At 50.7% G+C, this 24,103-nt stretch overlaps 2 protein-coding genes across 2 annotated transcripts; one reads left to right on the top strand and one right to left on the bottom strand.

The window, feature by feature from the left end:
• Window positions 1-2,196: 2,196 nt before the first annotated feature.
• Window positions 2,197-5,068, top strand: RPL35 (ribosomal protein L35). Its single transcript, XM_037798361.1, has 4 exons — window positions 2,197-2,307; window positions 2,776-2,912; window positions 3,958-4,039; window positions 4,885-5,068. The coding sequence occupies exons 1-4, from the start codon at window positions 2,305-2,307 to the stop codon at window positions 5,032-5,034; spliced, it is 372 nt and encodes a 123-aa protein (XP_037654289.1). The 5' UTR covers window positions 2,197-2,304; the 3' UTR covers window positions 5,035-5,068.
• Window position 5,069: 1 nt separating this feature from the next.
• On the bottom strand, window positions 5,070-9,179 carry WDR38 (WD repeat domain 38). The gene is given in 10 exon segments (XM_037798362.1): window positions 5,070-5,507; window positions 5,545-5,601; window positions 5,927-6,076; window positions 6,222-6,246; window positions 6,248-6,351; window positions 6,681-6,761; window positions 7,240-7,337; window positions 7,451-7,567; window positions 8,320-8,440; window positions 9,030-9,179. Coding segments are annotated over 10 exon segments (903 nt in total). The 5' UTR covers window positions 9,099-9,179; the 3' UTR covers window positions 5,070-5,426.
• Between the last annotated feature and the right edge of the window lie 14,924 nt (window positions 9,180-24,103).

The raw sequence follows: 24,103 nt of genomic DNA on the forward strand, positions 1-24,103 counted from the left end.
GTATTGCCAGACTATGATGCTGTATAATCTCGGATGCTAAAGATAAGACTCCCACAGTGGGAAACAGGTGCTGAATAAAAGTATCAGGAGTCCTGGGAAAACAAACAAAGCCCATCTGCATTTCAGCTCTGTAGGTGGGAAGGATTTTAAACCAGAAATGCCCATTTTGCAAGGAAAACAGTCCCCAAATAAAATAAACTGGTGTAAAAAACAATGTCCCTTCTCATGATTGTAAACTTCCACTCTAGTCACAAATTAAAAATCCGTATTATACTCTGCCAGGATGACTAAGTGCTGAAGGGGGAAAAAAAACACCACACTGTGCCTAGTAGTTTTAACTTAGAAAAGGTGGTCAAAGGTGTCCCTGAAGAGGTGACACTGAACCTGAAGGAAGGAGCCAGACAAAGGCCAAGAGGCAAGGCAAGCTTGGAGTATTCCAGAAACAGCAAGGAAATGTTGGAGCAGAAGCCTGGAAGAGATGAGACGGAGGGGACAGATGATGTAGGGTTTTGTAGGCTGAGGAAAGGAAGTGGTCAGCCCTGGAAGTTCTGAGTAGAGCACTGACATGATCTGACTTGAGTTTGAAAAGGGTCTCTAGCAGTTGTATTTAAAACACCTGGGAGTGGCCAAAGTACTGAGCTGATTTCAGAGGTGACACAGTGGTCCACATGACAGGCAATGATAGCTCAGATCAGGTAGGGGCCATTGTGGGTGGTGAGAAGGGGTCAGATATATTTTGAAGGTAGAGCCAGCAGAATTTGCTGATGGACTGGATGTGGCAAGTTAGAGAAACAGGAGTCACAGATGACTTCAAGCCCAGAAAAGGTGTACACAACAACTCTAGTAGAAGTACGAGCATTTGGGAAGTATGACAGCATAGCCCCTGTACACCATTACTTTCATTTAAGTAATCCATGCCAAGACTGCCCTCTGTCTGCCCTCTCTTCTCTATATCCCTCCACTTCCTGGAAGCCTGCCTCGCTGCTGTGGTCTGAGGCAAGGCTCATTCATTCCATCCAACATCATCCAGGTATTGTGCCTAAAGACTAAAAATGCCAAATCAGACATCAATCATCATTCTTTCACCAGGGAACTTCCAGGCTGAATGTGGAGACAAGCACATAAACACTCTAAAGAGAGTATAGGCAAAGGGGTGGTTGCTACCCAGACGGGAAAAAGGAAGGCTCCCTGGAGGAGGTGACTCCTGATAGCAACAGGAAGACAACCTGGCCTTGGCTAGACCTCTAAAAGGTGTTTATTTGTCTTTTTTAAGAGCACTGGAGTGACAGTGAAGCACTGATTGAGCTTGCTGGTTGGGGCAACAACGGAACTGCCCAGTCAAGAGGCCTGAGCATCTTCCCTATTTTGTGAATTCCCCTTAACTTTCAGGGCCCAACTCAAGTTGTCAGACTAGGAACTTAATACCGATAATATACATACCGATGATATACATATAATACCGATGATATACATACATACACACACACACACACACATATATATATATTTGAGAAATTTTAGTTTGCAGAAACATCATGCAGAAAATACAGATCTCCCCTCACACAGACAATACCGATGATATTTTGAGTGATCATTACGCATCAGGCCTTGTATTAAGAACTTTGCATGTATCTTCTCTAATCCTCACAAACGACCCATTACACAGGTGAGAAAGCTGAAACTCAAAAAGAGGGGAAGGGATTGCGGAGGGTCTTTGCCAGTATCTGGCGACAGAGCAAGTATTTGAAACCTGGTCGTGTTTCCTTTAAAAAGGCCATGAATGTTTTCCAACGCCGCCTGCTGCATCCATTCGAACGTTTATACAATTGGAATATAATGTAGCTGTCTGACCCGCCCCTCCCCTATCACCTCGGACTGTAAATTCCTCCAAGGCAGGGGAGGAATCCATCTTTGAAAACCCTCCCCCCTCATCCCTCTGAAGCCCCAAATAGCTGGCGCCTAGCTCGGAGCCGCACAGACGGGGCGAACTGAAAAGCTTTACCGAATGAATGACTGAATGTACAAATCCGAGTAAGTCTATGACATCTCCGGTAAGCCGCTGCCCGCCCTGAACCTAGGTTTTCACAACCTCGTCGGTCAAGATACATGACCAACTTCACTTGCCTCAAGCCGGGTAGGGGGAAATAGGGGCGGGAACGGAAGAGGAAGGGGCGGGGCCGAGGGTCCCCCTTCGCGGCGCCATTGGTCGCGGCTGCTGCCATCCGGAAGTAGTTGCAGCGGTCAGTCCCGCCCTCTTTCTCTTTCTCTGAGCAGGTGGCGGCGGCGGCAGCAGCATCTGCAGCGATGGTGAGGACTTGGGCATCGGGCGCCATCCTCGCGCTTTGGGGCTCGGGAGCTGAGATGGCGGGAGCGGGTTGAGCCCGGGGATCTTCTGCTGGCGGAGTCCGCGGGGCGCCGCGCAGAGCGGCCTAGCGCCGCTATAGCAGGCCTCCCGTTTTTCCCCTTTGCGGGGCGGAGGCCGAGATTAGCGCACGCGCAGTCACCCAGGCCTCAGTCTTCCCGTCAGTGGAGTGGGGGTAGCGGCCCGGCTTTGTAGCAGGCCTAGGCGAGGGTCCGTCTGCAGGGACCTCGGTTACCCTTCCCGAGGCACGGCTTCGCGCGGGCACACTGAGTCTCGGCCGGGCCCTCGGCGCCCTGTGGCCGAGGCTCTCGCCCTCCCGGGGCAGGCCCCGCGCGGTGGAAGGAAAGGAATGGGCTGTAAGTAAGACTTCCCCTTGCGGCATCTGACCCCGTACGTCGGCTTCTCGTGCGCAGGCCAAGATCAAGGCTCGGGACCTTCGCGGCAAGAAGAAGGAGGAGCTGCTGAAACAGTTGGACGACCTGAAGGTGGAGCTGTCCCAGCTGCGCGTCGCCAAGGTGACAGGCGGCGCGGCGTCCAAGCTCTCCAAGATGTAAGTTACCCCGTGGTCGAACCACGGCGCTCCGGTGGGGGACCCATGTGCATCGGGGTGGAGCACTTGTGGAGTTTCGGAGTTGACTTGAAAAGGTCGGTGGGCCTGAATGCTATGCTCTACCTTGCCAGCCTTGCCAGGCGACCTTGCTCACTCAGCGACATAAGACCTGATAAGTGCTTTCCAGCTTACTTGACTTTGATAGTGCCTTTTGCCTAACTGGGCTCCTTAATTTCACCTCCCACCAGCTTTTGATATTTTTTCCTTACCCCCTACTTTGGTGGATAAGTGTCTTGTGCCCCTTCTTTAGTTGTATTGTAGCTTTTGATTTGCTTGAATAAGCATCATAGACTTAAGGATTTGGTCAGTCCCTAAGAGATCGACTTAGTCTCTAGTTCTGCCACATCCCGCCTGATGTCTGTTGGCTCACCTCCCGGTCTTTTTTCTCTTAAAAAATGTCTCCCTTCCCCCAACAACGTTACTGCAGTGAGGGTGGGGGGATTGAATGAATTGGGAACACAGGCAAGTTGCATGCTGAATTCTCAGACCACCTTTACCAGTCATCTACTTGGTTAATTTGCCCTCATCTCTCAAAACACCTCATGCTCAACGTGACTGCAGATTAACTTCTCCCCAGTCTGCTCGTAGTTTCAGTCCCATTATCCAACTGCTCCCTCCCATAATTCCTTAAGCTGACCTGGGTTTGAAAGGTTTTCCTGTTCTCCCACTTCTGCCTGTAGTTTCCCCTTAAGCCCCCTCTGTTTCTACCTCAGTGGACACTTCATAACTCCTCAAAAGCATTGGGCTCTCCGGCCCCTTCATTTCTTGTGCCGACTCCTGGGGTGCTCATCTCACCCCTCTACATTTTCTCCTCAAGCTGACCCCCAGAAAGCATTTCTTCCTGGCCTATGCACCTCCTGGGTGAATATGGATGGGCTGGTGGGGAATGCTGCTGCCCTGTGACATCAGTGGCAGACCCTAAACAGGCTGCCTTTAGAAGTGCTGTGTGTCTTCCCCATCTTCAGTGACATCTCTTGTTTTGTAGCCGAGTTGTCCGGAAATCCATTGCCCGTGTTCTTACCGTCATTAACCAGACTCAGAAAGAGAACCTCAGGAAGTTCTACAAGGTGAGTAAGGCCGGGGTGGTTGTGTGCAGGGAGCAGTTCCAGCCCTCCCTGGCCAGAGGGGCCCTGTGAAGAGGTTTTGCTGGGGTGCATGGAACTGGGCTTCACCCAGGCTTATTTTTACTTTCCAACTTTTCCTCTTATTAGCATCTTGCACTAGCATGTGATAATGTAGGCTGCTCTTCCTTGGGGTTGGAAATAAATGTCAAGACATCAGTGTAGTGGGAGCCTGGCTGGAGACTTGGGTTAAGTGAAATCTTACTTGGTTTCTTCCTTTTCCTCCCTGTACTGCTGGGCTGCTTGTTACCTGGGTAGACTTCCCCCACTGGACTGGGAGCTCCTTGAGCAGGGGCTGAGCCTGATTCATCTCTAAGCTCGCACCTGGCAAGGAGTCTTTTCCTGAGGAGGGCCCAGGGGATCTTTGCAGAATGCATGAAAGGCCAGTGAGAGCTCCTGGCTGCCTTAGTAGAGAATCCTTCACTGGGAACTAAGTTGGGTAGTAATGAGTGGGAAGAGAGTAGTAGTGTGAGCTGGGGATGAAGAGATGGTTGGGCCTGTAAAAGATCTGTGGTGGGAGGGCCTCCAAGGCAGGAAAAGCAGTAGAGCCTTTTCCCTTCATGGCAGGATGATCTGGGTCAAGCCAGATCTGAATGTCCTGCAACTTCTCACATTTGTCATGTCTACAAATTACCTTCTCTGGCATGCTCTTCCTGCATCCAGCACCTTACTCAGTTGCTTCCCAGTGCCCTCCCCAACCCTTAAGTCCAGACCTCAGGCTTCCTTTGTAGCTTCCTGCTCTAGCTCCTAAACCCTGGTCCTCAGGCTTATCCTGCTTTCCCTTCACTCAGGGCAAGAAGTACAAGCCCCTAGATCTGCGGCCCAAGAAAACACGTGCCATGCGCCGTAGGCTTAACAAGCACGAGGAGAACCTGAAGACCAAAAAACAGCAGCGGAAGGAGCGGCTGTACCCACTCAGAAAGTATGCAGTCAAGGCATGAGAATGATGGTGTTAATAAAACACAAACTGACTGATGTGTTGCTCTGTATTTGAGGGTGTTTGCACTGATCAGACTGGAGAGATTCGGGAGGGGGCTGAGGCTGGCATGGCCCTAGTTTGTGGTCACGTGGTGTCTGGTGGATTCCAGCAATTCTGCTTGCAGCTTTTGTGTGGATCCTAGAGTCCTGGCTGCAGGGGTCTGTTGGATGCTCTGTTACACACCTTGATCCCATGGCATGGAACTGCCCAGCCTATCCTTCAATGGTGCATTCTGCTGCCCTGGGCAGGGACACAGGTGAGGCTTGCCATTCATGTTGATGAAGTGATGTTATGGTCGAGAGGCCACCTGTCAGCACCTGACTCTCAGTGATTTGATCATGCAGTGGGCGTGCATCAAATCTGGTCAGAAGCTCCAGACACTAAGAGTTTCCCATCTGGGGTGAAGGCACAGCACTGGGTTCTTGGAACACTAGCCTGCCGTGGGGGCCTTCCACTGTAGCCTCTGGGGTACAGGCCTTACCTTCAGGGTTTCAATGCACCTTCCTGTGTTCCAGTCCCACACTTTGACCTGGAAATAAAAACCAGCATAAGATTAGGGAGGCTCACCAGGCAAGTTGGGCATCTCTGAAGTCCCAGCCAACATCTCAGCCTTTTGGTCTGGGGGTGGGTGCATATAAAATGTCCTGCACAGTATCAGACACATTCAGTGTGGGGCAGTTTGCTTTTGAAGCCATTTGGACCAGGACAGACTTTTGCACTGGGCCTTAGGTACAGAGGAAGCTGGCATCTGGGGCATACAGGGTTGTGGACAGGACTGGTGGTGGAGGGGTATCAGAGGGGTAAGCCTTGTTGGGGTAGGTGACCTGGGTTTGGAGCTGGTAGGGTGGGGTTACCATGCGGGAGTAGCCAGCGCTGGCCAGCCACAGTTCATCAGGAGAGAAGGCTATGCTCTTCAGCCAGGTGACATGGCCCTCAAGCTGAACAAGCAGGTTACCCGTCTGAGGCTTCCAGATGTGGATGGTCTTGTCCCAGGAGCCAGATGCCTGGATAGTAGACATCTCTGAGCCTGTTTGGTGTGGAGCTTGCAAGCTCACTGGACCCCAAAGTGGCCCCTGAACTCCAAAAGACTCCCCAAGGGTCTTGCACCCAGCAAGGGACCATCTTGAAGCCCAGGGCAGCCCAGCTCACCAGGAGGCCAGATGCTGAGTAGCACACAGCTGATGTTGCCCCTGTGGCCCTCCAGCTTTTGGTGGAAGAGTGCTGGGGACCCTGTTCGCAGGTCCCAGATGCGCACAGTGGAGTCCCAGGAGCCGGTGGCCTGCAGGTAGTGACCATGAGCATGGCCCAGACTGCCCCTGCCCACCCTCCTAGTGGCCAGGCGGACTGGTATTTTTGGTGTGAGGGCGCCCCCTTAGCCTAAGCCAGGCTGTGTGCAAGGCTCACATAAAGCGCGCATCACCTCTGAGCCCTGCAGTTGAGGAAGTAGGCTTGGAAGAGCAGTCACTCATTTAAAGTTTCAGGAGCCGGGTCCCTTTCCACTGCTCCCCAACACTCAGCAAAGAATGTGAATGTGGGTAATAACGCTCCAGCTCCCCCCATCCTGTGGGGCCCCTGAGGTGGGTCCAGGGCAGGGGTGGCATGACTCACCAGGCAGTCCGCACTGGGTGAGAAGTCACTGCTCTGGATGGAGTCATGGTGTCCGACTAAGAGCTGCAGCCTCTGGCCCGACTGGAGGAGAGAGGCCTGAGCTACAGGGAGGTGATGGGTGCCACATCCCAGGCCTAGGCCCTGTGGACTGTTAAAAGGAAAGCAGCCCAGAAGCCTTGGGGTGCCAGGTTCTAGGCCTCTGAGATGAGTCAGACCCAGAACCTTGGGGGACTGCCAGGCTAATGTAACACACAACACAGGGTCCAGGGAGGTCGTTGGATCTTAAGACAAGGAGAGAGAACCTTATGTGCCAAGGTCTTGAGGCAAGAGAGCTGCTCTGTGCAGGGAGACCTGGAGAGATGCTGCAGCCAGGTGTGGGGGCCTTGGATAGCAGTGTAGGTGAGGGCGATGGGGAACCACAGAAGGATTTGAGCCAGGTGGGCAAGTTTGTGTGGCAATGACCTCTCTGGAGTCAGTGTACAGTGTGCACACCTCCTCCAGATCCCAGGCCTCACTACGTGTCCCACCAGGCCTGGCTGGGCCCCACCCCTCCACATACCTGCACCTCCCAGAGCATCACCCGTTTGTCCCAGCCACCCGATGCCAGCCGCCTTGAGTCAGGGCTGAAGCTGACGGTCTCCACACTCCGTTGATGACCTGCAGGCACCGGCCCAGGGTCAGGGAGAGGAGGAGGTAGCACAGGACGCAGCAAGGTCTGAAAAGGAACCCAGGCTGGCTGCTTGGCTACCAGTCCCACCCTGCCCACTCACCCTTCAGGACCCGCAGACACTTGGCTCCTGCTACATCCCACAGGCGGATGGTACAGTCATGGGAGGTGCTGGCAAAGAGGCAGCCGTCAGGGGAGAAGCAACAGAACTTCACGGGGCCTGGGGCAAGTGGCCTTTGTCAGGGAACCGGGCATTTCTCTCCACCCCCGGCCCCAGACTCCAACCCCTGCTAACTTCTCCAGCCTCATCACCTACCTCCCCTCACCTGCTTCCATCTTTCTCCTCCAGCCATCCAAGTGCCTGGACTTCCATGCCTTTGTCTGGGCAGGACCCTCACCCAACCCTAACTAGATTTTCCCATCTAGAAAAATCAGTACTCAAATCAAATGCAGTGGCCTCCCAGAAAATTTCCCCGATGGCCCAGCCTAGTGGTTCATTGCCTCCTTTGAGCTCCCACAGCCCCTGGGCTTTCCCCATTACAGCATTAATCAGTCTGTCCCGTAATGGCCTGATTTTTTATTTTTGTCTCTCTAATAATAATTATAGTAGTTACATCTACCAAGTCCTTACTGGGTGCGGTTGCCAGGCACTTTACTTGCATTGTCTCACTCTTTAAGTGAGATAATTATACCCATTCTATAGAAGAGGAAATAGAGGCTCACAGAGGTGACATGACTTGACCAAGGTCACACAGTCAAAAAAGTGGGAGGATCTGAGTCCAAATCTGTTAGACCCAGAAGTCCTAATCCCCAGGCACCAGGTCCAGTCCCTCACCCTCCTGTCCCAGCCCTACCCTGACTGCCTTGCACTGATGCCCAGCTCAAACGTCGACAGTCACTGTGATGGGCTCTGCAGAATGCTAAAACGGACCCATGGGCCTAAGTCCCTCATCCAGGCTGCAGAAGCCCCACCTGTGTGGCCACCCAGCCTCCACAGCTGCTGCCCACTCTGGGTTTCCCAGCCATACAAATAGCCATCATCTGAGGCTGTGAGCAGGATCTGGCCATCGGGGGAGAATGCACAGGAGTTGACCTGGAAGCAAAGCACAAAAGTAGTTCCCATCGTGGGGTGGGAAAGCCCTGTCTGCTTATCCCTAACCCCAGGCTCCTGGGCCAGCCCTAAACAGCCCAAGGAACCTGGGGTTGGACTTCAGGCCTCACTCTAGAACCAGAGCCCAGAACTCAGGTCCCACTCTGGAGTTAGAGCCAGGAGCTTGGAGCCCTTTCTAAAACCTAAGCCTGGAACCCAGAGCAAGAGCCCAGAACAAGTCCAAAATGTACTGTAAGCACTCAAATTCACTGTAGAGCCAGAGCCCAAAGGCCAGAGAACACTGGAGTCAGCCAGGAGCTCAGAGCGCTCTCTGGAGCCAAACTCCATAGCCGAGGGCACTTTCTAGAACCAGAGCCTGGAACCTCGCATCCTTTGTGGAGCTGAAGTACAGCCCCAGGAGTGTAGAGTCTCCTTTGAGCCTTCCTCAGTTAGCAACATCCATTCTAGACTCAAGGTCCAGAGCTAGAACCCAGAGAACACTCTGGAACCCTCACTACACAGAATCAGAAGACTTTCTATACCAGACCATTCTAGACCCAAGGCCAGGAGCCTAGAGTCGACTGGGCCTCACCTCCCCGCGGTGCCGGCCAAAGAATTTCACTCTACCCACGGCCAGAGTCCTCGGGACCCCACTGTTCATAGTCCCCCGGTCGCCCAGCCCCGACGGGCTGCCTCCTAGGCGGGTGCTGGTCGAGCCCACCGGCCCTCCCTCGGGACCGGATGGAGGGGAAACGGGGTGGGGGGAGGGAAGACTGGGTACAAACCATCTCCATGGTGATCGGGGCGGGACGCGCAGCCGCGGAAGTGTCTCGGGGAAGCCAGGAGGACACAACCCGGGAGAGACAGCTCTCAGCTCTGGGAAGGTGGGGCCCCAGCAGGCAGGACGGCGTGCGACTGCCGCTGAAGCCAGCGGGACCGTGGGAAGCTCGCGGCGGCGGGACAAGACGTTGCGCACGCGGCCGCTGGAGGGCGCCCCAACCTCACTCACAGCACCCGCCTCTGCGCCTACTCTGAACTGGCGCCCAGGGCCGCCCGCTTTGCAAAGAGGGACAGACCCCTTTGAGGCAGGGCAACAACGAGCTCGATTCCCCTCGTGCACAATGGGGAGGCTCTTCTGTCCCACGGGACTGCAGGGTTGAGGCCAGCACGAGGCCTGGCACATGGTAGGTGCCCAGGAGGGCCCCCTCCAGAGCCAAGAACTCTTCCCTCCAGGAGTTCCTGTCTGGAGACTGAGGAGCAACCACAGAGAGTGCTGGGGACAATAACCACCTTGCCCCCCGGGGTGTGGGAAGCCAAAGGTGTGTGTAATGCACAGGGCATTAAAAAGCAGGATCACTATTGTTAAACATCCTGGCAGCACACAATATGCCATCTGAGGATGTGGAGGGTGTGGAGGGAGGCCCCACGGAACTACCAAGATCATCCTTGGAGAAACCTGGAAAGAACAGGACTTGGTTTCAACATGTATTTTTACAGAGGAGGAAACAGGCACGAGAGGTGGAAGGAATTGCCCAAGGTCACTCAGTCAGCAATGGAACTACAGCTCACCCCTGATCTGTTTGTCTCAAGGATCTGTATCAGAGCCATCTGTCATGAATTCCAGGGGCCTCACAGCTGATGTCCAGGCGCCTGACTCCTGGTACATCTGGGAAACTGAGGCCCAGGGGAGGCAGGATTTGGCCCTGTCACCCAGTGCCTCCATAGCAGAGCTGAGGCTAAGACCCATGCCCAGCCCCCACAATCAGGCAAAGGTGGGACAGAGCTCCACCACCACCACCCGCACCCCCCCACCCCACCCCCCACACACACTCTTTCCAGCGGATATAGGCTGCCTGGGGGCAGGGGAGGGACAGCTGGGCCTTGGGAACTCAAGGGTTCCCAGCGGTGACTCACCCCTCCCTCCAGGCCCTCTTGCCAGAGACTTCTCACGAGATCCACAGGGCTCCTGCTCTGTTTTAGGCCCCAGACAGTCAGGCGGTTGAGGGGGCGACAATGGTGGCTTTGAGGCTGGCCCCACCCCCATCCCAGCTCCCCGAGGGCCTGGGTCACCATAGTTGCCTCCTTAGGGACAGTCTGAGCCGGGCCTATAAGGCCGCCCTGCATCCCCCCAAGACCCTGCTTGCAGACCTGGTTCCCAGGCCCGGCTCCCCGGCCCTCTCCAGCCTCTCCCCTCCCTCTGTCAAGCACCTAGCACCCCACGACCCATCCCAGACACACTCCGCAGCCTCCTGGTTGCTTCTGCTCTACTCAGAGGGTCCAGAGCCACTGTCCCCAACCCAGCTCAGCCCTCCCAGGGCTCTCTGGATAAATCTCATCCACCAGGTCCGTGGTCACCGGTAGGGGTAGAGCTGGGTTACACCTGTCTGCTTGTCACAGGAGTCTGTAAGTTGGAACCACCGGCCACGAATTCCAGGGGCCTCAGGTGTCAGAGCATCATGCTCCCCTTTCCTACCTCGCTGCCCCTGCCCCCGGCTTCTCTTTCTCTGAACTACAGCCACAACGTGGACTGACACTCACCCTCAGGCTCAAACATCACTTCCCCAGGGCGGCCTTCCCTTACCCACCCCAGGGGGAGTCAGAGCCCCTGCCCCAGAGACAGGTGTTGGAGCTACAGGGCTTCCATTAAACCTGAGCACTGCCACTGACCAGTGCTGCAACCTTGGGCCAGCCTCCCCATCGCTCGGTGCCTCAGTTTCCTTGTCTGTAAAATGAGAGTGGGTGTCTGTTCAGGTTATCATGAGGAACAGGTGAGATGGTGCCCACCAAGGGCACCTGTGGGCAGTCAGTGCTCAGGGATGAGGGGCTGCTGCTGTTGTCCGGGGGCTTTAGCTCTGATGCCTGCCTTTATCTCTTCAGCTTAACTCTCAGATGCTTATTGTAATGGTCCCTAGATTGTAAGCTCTTACTGCCATCAAATCTATTCTTGAATTGTAATGGCTATCTCCAAACTATGAGTTGCTGATCCCTTTGTGGATTACCTGATTGGTCTCTGGAACACTGAGTATCTGTATGACACCTGAAACTCAGAGCTACAACTCGGCAGATACGAATGTCAGTACTTCCGCATATAGCAACTGTTAAAAAAAAAAAAAAATCTGAAAAAGAGCCCGGACTTCAATTAGAGATAAGAATGAAGCAGACCTGGTTATGACTAGGGCAATTAGAGCCAAACAGTAAAGGTTGAAACTGACTGTGTGTTAAAACTTCAACTTCCATGTGAGACCAAGGGAAGAGATGTTTATTTGGTGCAGGATCTGTATTTTCTAAACAATATAACTTCTACAGTCAGTTTGTTCAAACACCAAATTACCTGGAACTTTGAATAGGAAGTGAGATATGGTAGTTTTGTATAGGTTAGAGTAAAATAACAACACATCCCAAAGTAATTTGGGCAGAGAATAAAAATATATATGCAGGGCCCCCTGAGGAGCTGGGGGAAAATGCAGAGGTATTGGACTTCCTCACCTGGATTGTGGCTGATGTTCTCACAAACATCGAAGACTGACAGCTTGGTATGCCGAGCCCTCTATCTTGGGGCTTGCCCTTATGAAGCTTGTTGCTGCAAAGGAGAGGCTAAACCTGCTTATAATTGTGCCTAAGAGTCTCCCCCTGAGTGTCTCTCTGTTGCTCAGATGTGGCCTTCTCCTTCTAACTAAGCCACCTTGGCAGGCGATATCACTGCCCTCCCCCCTACATGGGACCTGACTCCCAGGGGTGTAAATCTCCCTGGCAATGCAGGATATGACTCCAGGGGATGAATCTGGACCCAGCATCCCAGTATTGCCAACACCTTCTTGACCAAAGAGGGATGCGAAATGAAATGAAATAAAGTTTCAGTGGCTGAGAGATTCCAAATGGAGTTGAGCGGTCACTCTGGTGGACATTCTTACACACTATATCGATAACCCTCTTTAGGTTTTAATGTATTGGAATAGCTAGAAGTAAATACCTGAAACTATCAAACCCCAACCCAGTAGTCTTGACTCTTGAAGACAATTGTATGACAATGTATCTTACAAGGGGTGACTGTGTCATTGTGAAAACCTTGTGGATTGCACTCCCTTTGTCCAGTGTATGGATGGATGACTAGAAAAATGGGGACAAAAACTAAATGAAAAATAGAGTGGGATGGGGGAATGATTTGGGTGTTCTTTTTTACTTTTATTTCTTTTTATTCTTATTCTGATTCTTTCTGGTGTAAGGAAAATGTTCAAAAATAGATTGGGGTGATGAATGCATAACTATATGATGGTACTGGGAACAGCTGATCGTACAACACGGATGATTGTATGGTATATGAATATATCAATAAAACTAAATTTAATTCAAAAAATGTTAATAATAGACAAAACTGTGTGTGAGAGGGTGGGGTATATGAGAACTCTGTACTTTCTTCATGATTTTTCTGTACACCAACTGCTCTAATAAAAAAAGTTAATAATTACTATCAAAAACAAAACAAAACAAAACAAAAAACCCAGATGCACAGTTCAGTGTGCCTTTGCTAGGCTCACCCAGGGGATCCCCAGCCCAGGGACGCCTCGTGGTGCAGAGAGGGCCTGGTGACGAGGGTCTGTTTGGCTCCATGCCTGGCAGGGGCCAAGGACATCCCAACCCCGGGTTTGGAGGGGCTGCACCTCCCCCACTTGGGGGAGGCGACACAAGAAGGACACAGCCATGGTGGCAGCAGAACAGCATTTCACTGCTCAGGCCTTGCCCATGGGATTGGGGGACCCAGATTCCAGCCTCTCCCTAAAGGACCCCCGGGGGGCATTTCCCACCCTTTGATGGTCTCCTCCTCTGGGAGCCTGCCATGTTCTCTCCGCCTCAGGCTGCCTGGGAAGGGGGCTCTGCCACGATTTGCAGCACAGATGGTGGGCTGGCCTTCCCCAAACAGTGACCCCCAGTCCTGAGGCAGCCTCACCTCTCCTCATTTCCTCATAGCACCTGCCTTCCCGGGAGCTCCTTAGTTCCCTTGGAAGCTGCCATGGGTACACAACCTACTTCCCCTTACATTCCAAAGGGAAAACTGGAGATTTCGAGGGGGGAGTGAGTTAATTGCTCACAGTCACATGACTAGCAAATAGTGGAGGTGAGATTCAAGCCCATGTCCAATGACCCCCATGTGCCCAGCCCATTCCTTGCACTGGACTTGCTCTTTCAGTGTAGCTTGAATGAGCAACTGGGGAGGTTGAGGAATGAGCTCCTGCCCGCTGCCGCCACCCCTGTGAATGGGGACCTCGCTACCCCTCAGCACAACCTATCCCATCACGGGGCAACTCCCATTGTGGGGCAGACTTGCCTGGGTCAAAATCTGCCTTGCCTTACCTAACAGAGGTAAAGACAGGCACACTGCTTCCCGGCAATTTCCTCCCCAGCACTGTTTGTAGTTGTAAAAGGCTGGAAACAACCCAAAGAATCAAAGGCAGTAGAAATAAATGATTTCTAGAAACAATGGAGCACTACACAGCCACAAAAATTAACTACAGCTATGCCTATCAGCATTCAAACATCTCACAAACATATGCTGAGCAAAAAAAGGAACGATGCAGATGCTAGAGGCTTGATACCCTTCACATAAAAATCAAGATTTGCAAAATGGAACACTTGGTTTCTTAGGCATTCATACATATGTAATGAAACTATAAAGAAAAGCAGGAGAATGAGAAACTCCAAATCAGCAGTGGCTGGCTGTGTCAGGAGGAAGGGTGGGGACCAGACAAGGGCAGGAAACATGGGGCTTTGAAGAGTTATTTGCTTCTGGGGATATTCTGGCAATCAATATGGGCAAAGAACACTCAGATGTTGGTTCCATTATACCTTGATAATCAGCCCTGTCTGTCCAGTCCCTGCCCACCCCTCTCCTGCCTCTTCCTGGCTTCCTCACCCCCTCTATTCCCTGCCCACCCATCCCCACCCCAGTCCTGGACAGTTGAGTGGAAGCACTGGAAGGGAGGGTTTCTGCAGTGCCAGGGCTGGGACAGCATTTCCTGATTGGGGCCCGGAGAAACAGAGAAAGCCATTTTGTGGCAAGAGAACAAGCCCAGAGGAGAAAGAGTGGGAGAGGCAGCTGCCCTCATTCCTACCAGCTTTCCAGCTCCCAGCTCCAGTCCTTGGGGCTGCCCCACCTGCCCTCTAGGTCCTGAAATGCACCTGTTTCCTTAGAGCAAGTGCAAGTAAGTTTCTGTTACTTGCCACCAAGGGGCTTTGACTAAAGCACGTCCTGGTAATTTCCACAAGCTGGTTTCTGGTACTACTCTTTGGTGCCTCTTCTCTGGGATTTTCCCGCAGTTATCTGCACATGGGCATCATGGCTCCCGAGGGTTCCCTGAGTTATGAGGAACACCCTCAAGTCTCAGTGGTTTCCCCATACCCTGGGCCACCCCCATTGTAAGGCATTGAAATTTGTCATCATTCCTTCTAAAGTGTGGGGATGAGACTGGTAACACTCTCCCAGGATGGCCTGACAAGTGCTAAGTTGAAAGGTACCTCTCCAGTTTTCTAGACATGCAGTCTCTGGTAATACAGCTTGCATTACTGGAGATTTTTGTGTTTTCAACAGCTACGCTATTCTGGTTACTCGAATTTGCGGTAAGAGTTTTTTCCCATGAACTGCCGTCCAGCCAACTCTCCCTCCCCCCATGTGGTACTTGCACGGTGGATTCTTCAGAAACATGCAAGCCCTTACATTATGCTGGTTAAATGTCATCTTCTTGGCTCCCATCCAGCCATCTGCTCTTGAAAGCCTTGTAAGTCCTGCTTCTGTTGCACAAAGCATTAATTCTGCTGCTGTGGCAGCTGCAAATTTTATGAGCAGGCCTGCTGTATTCTAAATCCAAATTTTGAAGATGGTGATTGATGGGAAAGGGGTAAGGGCAGAGCCCTGTGATCTATCACTGGAGACCTCCAATGATTCTCCGCTTTTTTTGCACCCATCCACATATCAATCGGGATTGTGGACCAGCCATGGGGTGGGAGCAGTCACACTTCCTTAGGAGCAGATCCCGTTGGGGCAGGGTTGATGCAGGTCCTACATCAGCTGGGGCTCTCTGGTTGCAAACATCAGTGGCCAAAAGGGACCAGATAGGAAGGGGCTGGGGGTGGATCACAGATGGGGATGACAGCAACACTGCCGGGTCAGGGAAGCACAGGAAACAAACTGCCTGGCCAGGAAGAAGCCTAGGAGTGGCAGATTCCTTGGGGAGCACCTGATTTTCCAAGCTAGGGTCATGTGCCCACTCCTCTGGCTAGGGGAGGGCGGAGCACCTTGCTTAGCAGTCCCGGGGAGATCCCATCTTTCACCTCCATCCCTAGCCGTGCACCTGCGGTCTCAGGAGCCAGACAGCTTGTTCAAATCTGGCTCCATCACTCACCAGATGTGGCCTGGGGCAAGTTACTTAACTGTTATGTGCCTCCACTTCCTCATCCGTAAAATGGAGATAATCATAGTACCCAAAGATTTGCTTTGAGGATTGAGTTAATGCACGTAAGGTGTTTGGATTTGTGTCTGGCACACAGTAAGCTCTGTGTTACTTAGCTGTGTTATTATTAAAGTATTATTAAATCATGAGTACATATTTTTCTCTCTTAGCTCCAGAGATACCATGAAAAACTCTCCCATGCTTGACAGAACCCCAAGTAGCCCCTGTGTCTGATAAAGGAAAGGGGCGGGAGCAACTTGATTTAATTCGCAGTGACCCACGTGGGCAATTCTGGTCACTTTCTTTTCTGAGTACTCTCAGATCACCTGGTTAGTATTCTGACCCAGAACGGACTTGGTCATCGGTGTTGGGCTAACCAGTCCACAGCTGCTGGACTCATCCTTCCAACTTCTAGAAACACACTGACTGCTCTTCCTTCTCACCCGGTCTCCAGACTCCGGGCTGTTCTTCGTGGTGTTGGATTCACACCTTTCACTTCTGGATCTCCTGGGGTATAATTTCCTAGGCCTAGAAACTTGGTCTTATTTACCTAATTTTATATATATATATATATGTTTTTTCTATGTTTATTCTATTTGGGTAGCAAAGTGACCCCGACACCGGAAGGAACCCAAGAAGCTCTGGTGACCCGACCACCACACACCCTCTTGGAAACCTGTGCCTGCTTCCCGCACTCTGGGGTTCAAGGACTTCACCCACGGGCCTCCCGGGCCTCTCCCCGATTCCCAAGACTCTTACTGGGAAGTGAAACCCCTGAGACCCTGGGAGAAGCACCTGGGTTGCCAGAGTTGGGAGCTGCCACCGAGGAGGTCTTGGAACCCACCACCCTCCTGATGCCAGCCCCAGATTCTAGGGTGCAGTGAGGGGGTCCCATGTGGGTGGCCAGGACTTTCATTGTGTTTCTTTAATTTCTTTTATTATTAACAAGACCCGGACAGGACAACGTTAAAGAACAGTCTGAGGCCAGAGGGACAATCCCTCATTGTCCCACATTCCCAGTGCACGGCATTGTCATTTTTCAGGTGAGGCCCATGCCTGCCCCTCTGAGGGTTCCCGTGATGCATCCCCATCCACTGAGCTCCCCACACAGCGTGTGGCCCCTTGACGACTCTGGGGTTCTTTCAGAGAGGGAAGGGAAGGGTCCAGGTCTCAGAGCAAGATCAGGGACTTTAACCCAGGTCCGTCTGACTGCTTGGTCCCAATTCTGGTCCCTGTTGCATTTGTATGCAGCTTTATTCCTAGCTCATGGACCAATGTTTTTAATTAAAAAAATGTTTTTAAATTACATTCTAGCTGCAAATATATATATATCATGTATATATAAAAGGCCAAAAATAAAAGGCAGACGCCGACTCACACCCCCAAGCCGCACACCTCGCTCCTTAAAAGGACCGCTGCGAACAGTTTGGAGGGTGAGGGACCTTCTAGTGACGTCTCCTCTGAGGTCTGTTTTCCCTCTGTAGAGTGGAAACAGAGATGCCCGGCCCATGGGGCTCTGAGAAGGCGTGTGTTCCCTGGTGACAGGACAAAATAAAGGGGTGCCTGGCCCAGGGCCTGGCAGCTAACAGGTGCTCAGGAAGTGGCTACTTGTCCTTTTGGGGTCACCAATAACTTGCCATGTGCTCTGCCCCACCAGGCCTCAGTCGCCCCAGCTGTCTCCCAACTTGCAGCCTGGGGTCGGGCCCCACCTGCTGCCCTCTGGCTGCATCCAGAAGAAACTAGTCTCAGGCCAACAAAAATCAGGGCAGAAGGAGAGGGAAGAGGTGAAACTCCCAGCACCCAAGGGCCTGTTTGGAATCCAGAGCCATGCAGAGTGATTGATTTCAACCAATCTACAAAACCCTGGCTCTGGGGGAGATGGGCAAGGGAAGGGGTGGGTGATCTGGCCCAGGCTCTTGGGTATCTGTGAATGCAGCAGATCAAGGCCTGCACCCTCCCTCAACTTTTGGGGGGGGGCAGGGGGGAGGTCTTGGCCCCACCCTGGGGAAGCAGCCCGGAAGGGCAGATCACCTGGGAATGGAGCCCTTGACTGCAGAACCCGCAGCATCCGGTCTGGCTGACCCAATAGCCTCAGTGGGACAAGCACAGCCATCGCTCCGCCCACTGAGCTGGGCTAAGCCCCGTCCCACCTCTGCAAGTCCACCCAGGGAGGGCCCTGCTGGGATTTGGAGCAGCCCTGAATTGAGGCTTCCAAATGACTGAGGGAGAAGAGACCCAGGGTGGGTGCTGACCCCTATCCCTGGAGATATTGAGCCACTGGCCATCTTGGGCCCTGAAATGGGGGTCCTGGAGGCCACTTCCCAAGGGAGAGGGCAGGCCCTGCACTAGCCTCTCCCCTCCTCTTCCTTCCCCTCCTTTCCTTCATTCCCTCTTTGTTTCTGTCCTCCATCCCCATCACCCTCCTTCCATCTGAATCTCTCCCTCCCTCCTTCTCCCCCTTCTGTACTTGCTGCATCATGCCCCTCACCACCCCCACACCCCTCAGCCATGCTTGCCACCCTAGCTCTGCAGGGCCTGAGACTGCTCAGGAAGGAGGGATGCCCCTGTAGGCAGTCAGGGAGGTCTTCTGGAGGAGGAGGCAACAGATTTCTGGGTCTCTGGAATTGCAGAGGTGTTTGCCAGATGCAAAACAGGAGTAAGAGGACTCTGGGAGGCAGAAATGACATCTGTAAAGGCCCCACGGGATGAGGTTGCAGAGCCTCTTTCTGGAGTGGCCAGGAATGGGGTATGGTGGGCACTGGGCCATCCAAGGGACACCTACAGGAGCGGTGCAGGGAAGAGAGGCCTCCGATGCCTTGCTGAGGGGCTTGGACCACATTTCTTGGGCAGTTTGTCAAAATGCATGTCATGGAAACTCGAGGGTACAAAAAAAGAGCCTGAAAGCTACCTTGAGGGGGTACGAGAAAGTGGAGGGGAAGATCCAGGGGTGGAAATTCTGGGCCCCCTGCCCTGCTCCAGCCAGATGGCTCCAGTCTCACAAGATGTATGGACTGTGCTGTCACAAGCAGTGGGGAACAGTGGGGAGCCACGAAGGGTATTTGCAGAGGCAAGGGATGGCCTGAATAGGGCTTTGGGAAGTGTGTTCTGGCTGCCAGCAGAAAAAAACTGAGGCTCCAGGGGTCAAGGGCCTACCAGGCCTCTCTGCACAGGTCGTCTGGCCTCCTGACCTTTTACTTCCCTGCCACCGGGAAGAATAACAATAGCTCAGCCATCACAGGGCCAACAAGTGCCCGACTTCACCCACCTCATTACATCACCACATCAGGTGGGTACATGCGCAGGTGGGGAAATGGAGGGTCCACAAGAGGAAGGGATTCACCCAGGACCATCGGCCAGCTTCAGTGGCAGAGCCTGGATGCAGACATAGGGCCTGGTCCACTGCGGGGTGCCTGGCCCCCCTCCGGCAGCCCAGAGCAGGTGCAAGCAGCTGCTGTGGTGTCCGATCACTGGCTGGAGCCTTTTCCAGCTACCAGCACCCCCTGCCCACCTGCCCTCACAGCTGTCCTGGCCACACCTGGCACCCATGTGGAAATCTGACCAGCCTTTCTCTGCGCTCCAAGGAGACAGCTGGTGGATGGGGGGTTGGGGAGCCACGGAGGAGGAGGGTGGGATAGGACATGGCACTCAGGCCAGAAAGTGGGAGCAGCCCTGGCAGGGCAGGGAGAGACCAGCAGCCTCCATTGCTGAGCTCCTTGCCAGGCCTCTCTGGGCTAGGGCTGCTCTGAGCCATCTGGAGTTGGGGCTCGAGGGTCTGACAATGAGGCAACTTGTGGGTTCCTGGGGTCACTGGCTCATGCCTGGAACATCCCACTGGCCTCCACTGGGCACAGCCCAATCTTTCACCCCACAGCCGGAGTGATGGGTGCAGACCTGCCGTGTGATCCCGGGCCAGCATCTTAGCTTGTCTGGACCTCTGGCTTCCTCATAAACAAGTTGAAACGGTTGGTGGCTGGGATGTGCTGCAGGCAGCTCCTCCACTTCTGCTCAGGGGCTGGATACAACAGGGTCCCGTCGCCACTCCCCACCCCCACCCCCCGTCCTTGCCCTGCAAATTCCTCACCATTTTGTGCGAGGCCAGGGGACCCCCTGATTGCTCAGCTGACCCCACCTCCGAGACCTTAAGATAAGGGACTCCTGTCAGCCTCAGGACCCCAGTGACTGCCTGAGTGATTGGGGAGAAACCCTCTCCTTCAGTCTGTCTGGGGCATTGTCCTTCCCTTCCTGTAGACTTTTTTCCTTTTCCAGAAACTCAGACCTGAATCTCAGCCACCCACCACCACCAGCTGGGGGTTCCTATGCAAGTCCCAGCAGCCCCTCAGCCTCACTTTTCTGCTCTCTAAAGGCTTCACCTCCTTCTAGACCTGGGTTCAAATCCCAGTCCTACCTTGTGCCATGAGCCTCAGTTTTCATCTGAAAAATGGGAATATCAATTCTACTGGCCACATAGATAATTAAAAACATAGAATCTGATAGCCCTGGGCTGTTTTTTAGCTGGCTGACTTTGGGCAAGGCTGAGGTTTCTCCTCTGTGGCCATCTACCACAGACATTTGCTGTGGCGAGTCAAGACTAAGGACACAGGCCCTGACGCACACCAGGCGCTCAATAAACCCTGGCTTAGAAAAACAGCTCAGGAAAAATGGGGCAAGACGGCCTCTCATTCTACGGTCCCCACAGACCAAGATGATGGGGTTTCCAGGCAGCTGCCCCGTCCCCAGGCCCCAAGCGAGCCCCTCTTCTTTCATCCGTTTTTGTGTTTTTTACCTTACTTTCTTCTTTGACGTATGTTTTGTGATTGCCAAATGTGTGGGAATTTTCCGGTTATCTTTTTGTAATTTATTTCTAGATTGCATGCATATGTTCAACAGATGCTCAGAATGATTTCAATCTTTTGAAATGTGTTGGGACTTGCTTTATGGCCCAGTATGTGCTCGGTTTTTGTAAATGTTGCATTGTCCATGCAAAGGCTGTGTCATCTACTGGTGTTCTAGATGGGTCCATTAGGTGACGTTTCTCAGTCTTGTTTAATCTTCCAGATTTTCACTGTTTGTTTTTTCCCCTCTCTCTTCTATCAATTACTGAGGAAAATATGTTACAATCTCCCGTCACTATTGTGAGGTTTGTCTGTTTCTCCTTGTATTTCTGCCAGTATTTTATATATTTTGAAGTTACTTTATTAGGTGCAGATAATTTAAAAATTGTTCATTTTCTTGGCAAACAGAACCTTTTGTCATTATGAAATGTCCTTCTTTATTTCTAGTAAATTTTTTTGGACTTAAAGTTTATTTGTCTGCTATTCATATAGCTACACCAGTTTTCTTTTGGTTATTATTTGTATGGTATATCTTTCCATCCTTTTACTTTTGACCTTTCTGTATCATTTGATTTCATATATGTTTCATTTAATTGGATCATGTAGTCTGTTCACACTTGATGTAATTACTGATTTACTTAGGCTTTTTTGTTTGTTTTGTTTTGTTTTGCTTGTTCTATATTTTCTTTTCTCTCTTTTCTTTGTCTTACACTCATGGTCTGTTTTTTCTTACAGTAGTTTGGAAATTATGCACTGTTGTATTCTTTTAGTGATTGCCTTAGAAATTGCAACCTATTAAAATCTGACATCTCTTCTCATGTACCCATCACCCAGGGTGGTAATCATCAGTGTATGGCCCATATATACCACCACCCACTCTCCACCTGTTACTTTTTATTTTTATACCCCCCCATCAACTTTTTATTTTGAACAATATCAACTCACAGAAAAGTTCCAAGTAGAGTACAACAAGCACCTATTTATCTTCCATCCAGATTCACCATATTTAAGTTCTTATCACATTTGTTTTATCTTATGTCTATCTAATCTATCTATCTATGCTTTTTTTCTGAATTTTTTGACAGTAGACTTTTCACTGTTTTTAAGTTTTTATTTTAGTAACATACATACAACCTAAAATTTCCCCTTTTTACCACATTAGGATATATAACTCAGTGGTGTTAATTACATTCACCATGTTGTGCTACCATCACCACCATCCATTACCAAAACTATCCCATCATCCCAAACAGAATCTCTGTACCAATGAGGCATTAACCTCCATCCCTATCCCCTTCCCATCACCCCCTCCCCAGCCTCTGGTAACCTGTATTGTAGTCTCTGACTCTATGAATTTGCTTATTCTAATTTGTCTTTTTGCATCTGGCATATTTTACTCAACATGACGACTTCAAGGTTCATCCATGTTGTCGCATGTATCAGAACTATGCTCCTTTCCATTGTATGGATAAACAAATTTTATTTATCCATTCACCAGATGGTGGACACTTTGGTTGCTTCTATCTTTTGATAATTGTGAGTAATGCCTCTATGACCATTAGTTTGAAAATATCTGTTTGAGTCCCTGCTTTCACTCCTTCTGGGTATATAACTAGAAGTGGGACTGCTGGGTGATGTGGTAATTCTATACTTAACTTCCTGAGGAACCATCAAACTGTTTTCCAGAGCAGCTGCGCCATTAATATTCTTACCAACAATGAACAAGTGTTCCTATTTCTCTATATCCTCTCCAAAACTTATTTTTCATTTTTTTTTAATAGTAGCCATTCTAGTGGGTGTGAAATGGTATTTCATTGTGGGTTTTTTTTTTTTTTTTTTTCATTGTGGTTTTGATTTGCCTTTCCCTAATGGCTACTGCTGCTGAGCATCTTTTCATGTGCTTTTTGGCCATATGTATATCTTCTCTGGAGAAATGTTTAATCAAGTCTTTTGCTCATTGTTTTTATTGGACTATTTGTCTTTTTGTTGTGAGTTGTAGGATTTCTTTGTAAATTCTTCATATTAAACCCTTATCATATATGTGATTTCCAAATATTTTCTCACATTCTGTAGGTTGTCTCTTTACTTTCATGATGAAGTCTTTGATGCACAAAGTTTTAAATTTTGGTGAGATCCCATTTATCTATTTTTTCTTTTGTTGCTCATGCTTTTGGTATAAAGTCTAAGAAATCGTTGCCTAGCACAGTGTCCTGAAGATGACTCCCTACATTTTTTTTCTAGGAATTTTATAGTCCTGCTTCTTATATTTAGGTCTTTGATCCATTTTGAGTTAATTTTTGTATATGATGTGTGTGGTGGTTTTAAATTGTATGTACCCCAGAAAAGCATGTTCTTAAAGTGAATCCATTCCTGTGGGTAAGGAGGGCCTTTAGATGAGGCTACTTCAGTTGTCACCCACCTCATTCAGGATGGGTCTTAATCCTCTTACTGGAGTCCTTTATAAACAAGATGAATAGAGAGAGAGAGAGAGACAGAGACAGAGACAGAGACAGAGACAGAGAGAGAGACAGAGAGAGAACCATGGAGGCACGACACTGAAATCAACAAAATCTAGAAGAGAAGGGAGACCAGCAGGTGCTGACAGGTGCCTTGTCATGTGACAGGCAAGTCCAGCATTGATGGCAGCTGGTCTTCAGGAAGAAAGCATCATCTTGATGATGCCTTGATTTGGACATTTTTATGGCCTCAAAACTGTTAGCTTGTAAGCTAATAAATTCCCTTTTTAAAAGCCAACCCATTTCATGGTATCTGCTTTAAGCTGCCTAGGAAACAAAAACAGTGTGAGACAGGGGTCCTTTCATCCTTATGTATTTGGACATCCAGTTTTCCCAGCACCATTTGTTGAAGAGACTATTCTTTCCCAATTGAGTGGATTTGAAGAGACTACTCAAACCCTCAGTTGGCTATAGATGTGAGGGTTTATTTCTGAACTCTCAATTCGATTCTATTGATCTATATGACTATCTTTGTGCCAGTACCATGCTGTTTTGATCACTGAAGCTTTGTAATAAGTTTTAAAATCAGAAAGTGTGAGTCCTCCAATTTGGTTCTTCTTTTTCAAGATGTTTTTGGCTATTTGGGGCCCCTTACCCTTCCAAATAAAGTTGATGATTGGCTTTTCCAACTCTGCAAAGAAGGCTGTTGGAATTTTTATTGGGATTGCCTTAAATCTGTAAATTGCTTTGGGTAGAATTGACATCTTGACAATATTTAGTCTTCTGATCCATGACCATGGAATATCCTTCCATTTATTTAGTTCTTCTTTGATTTCTTTTAGCAATGTTTTGTAAAGTTCCGTGTATTAAGTCCTTACATCCTTGGTTACAGTTATTTCTAGATATTTAATTCTTTTAGTTGCTATGGTAATCGTA

Source organism: Choloepus didactylus, chromosome 10 (genome assembly GCF_015220235.1).
Source record: "Choloepus didactylus isolate mChoDid1 chromosome 10, mChoDid1.pri, whole genome shotgun sequence".
Taxonomy (NCBI): domain Eukaryota; kingdom Metazoa; phylum Chordata; class Mammalia; order Pilosa; family Megalonychidae; genus Choloepus; species Choloepus didactylus.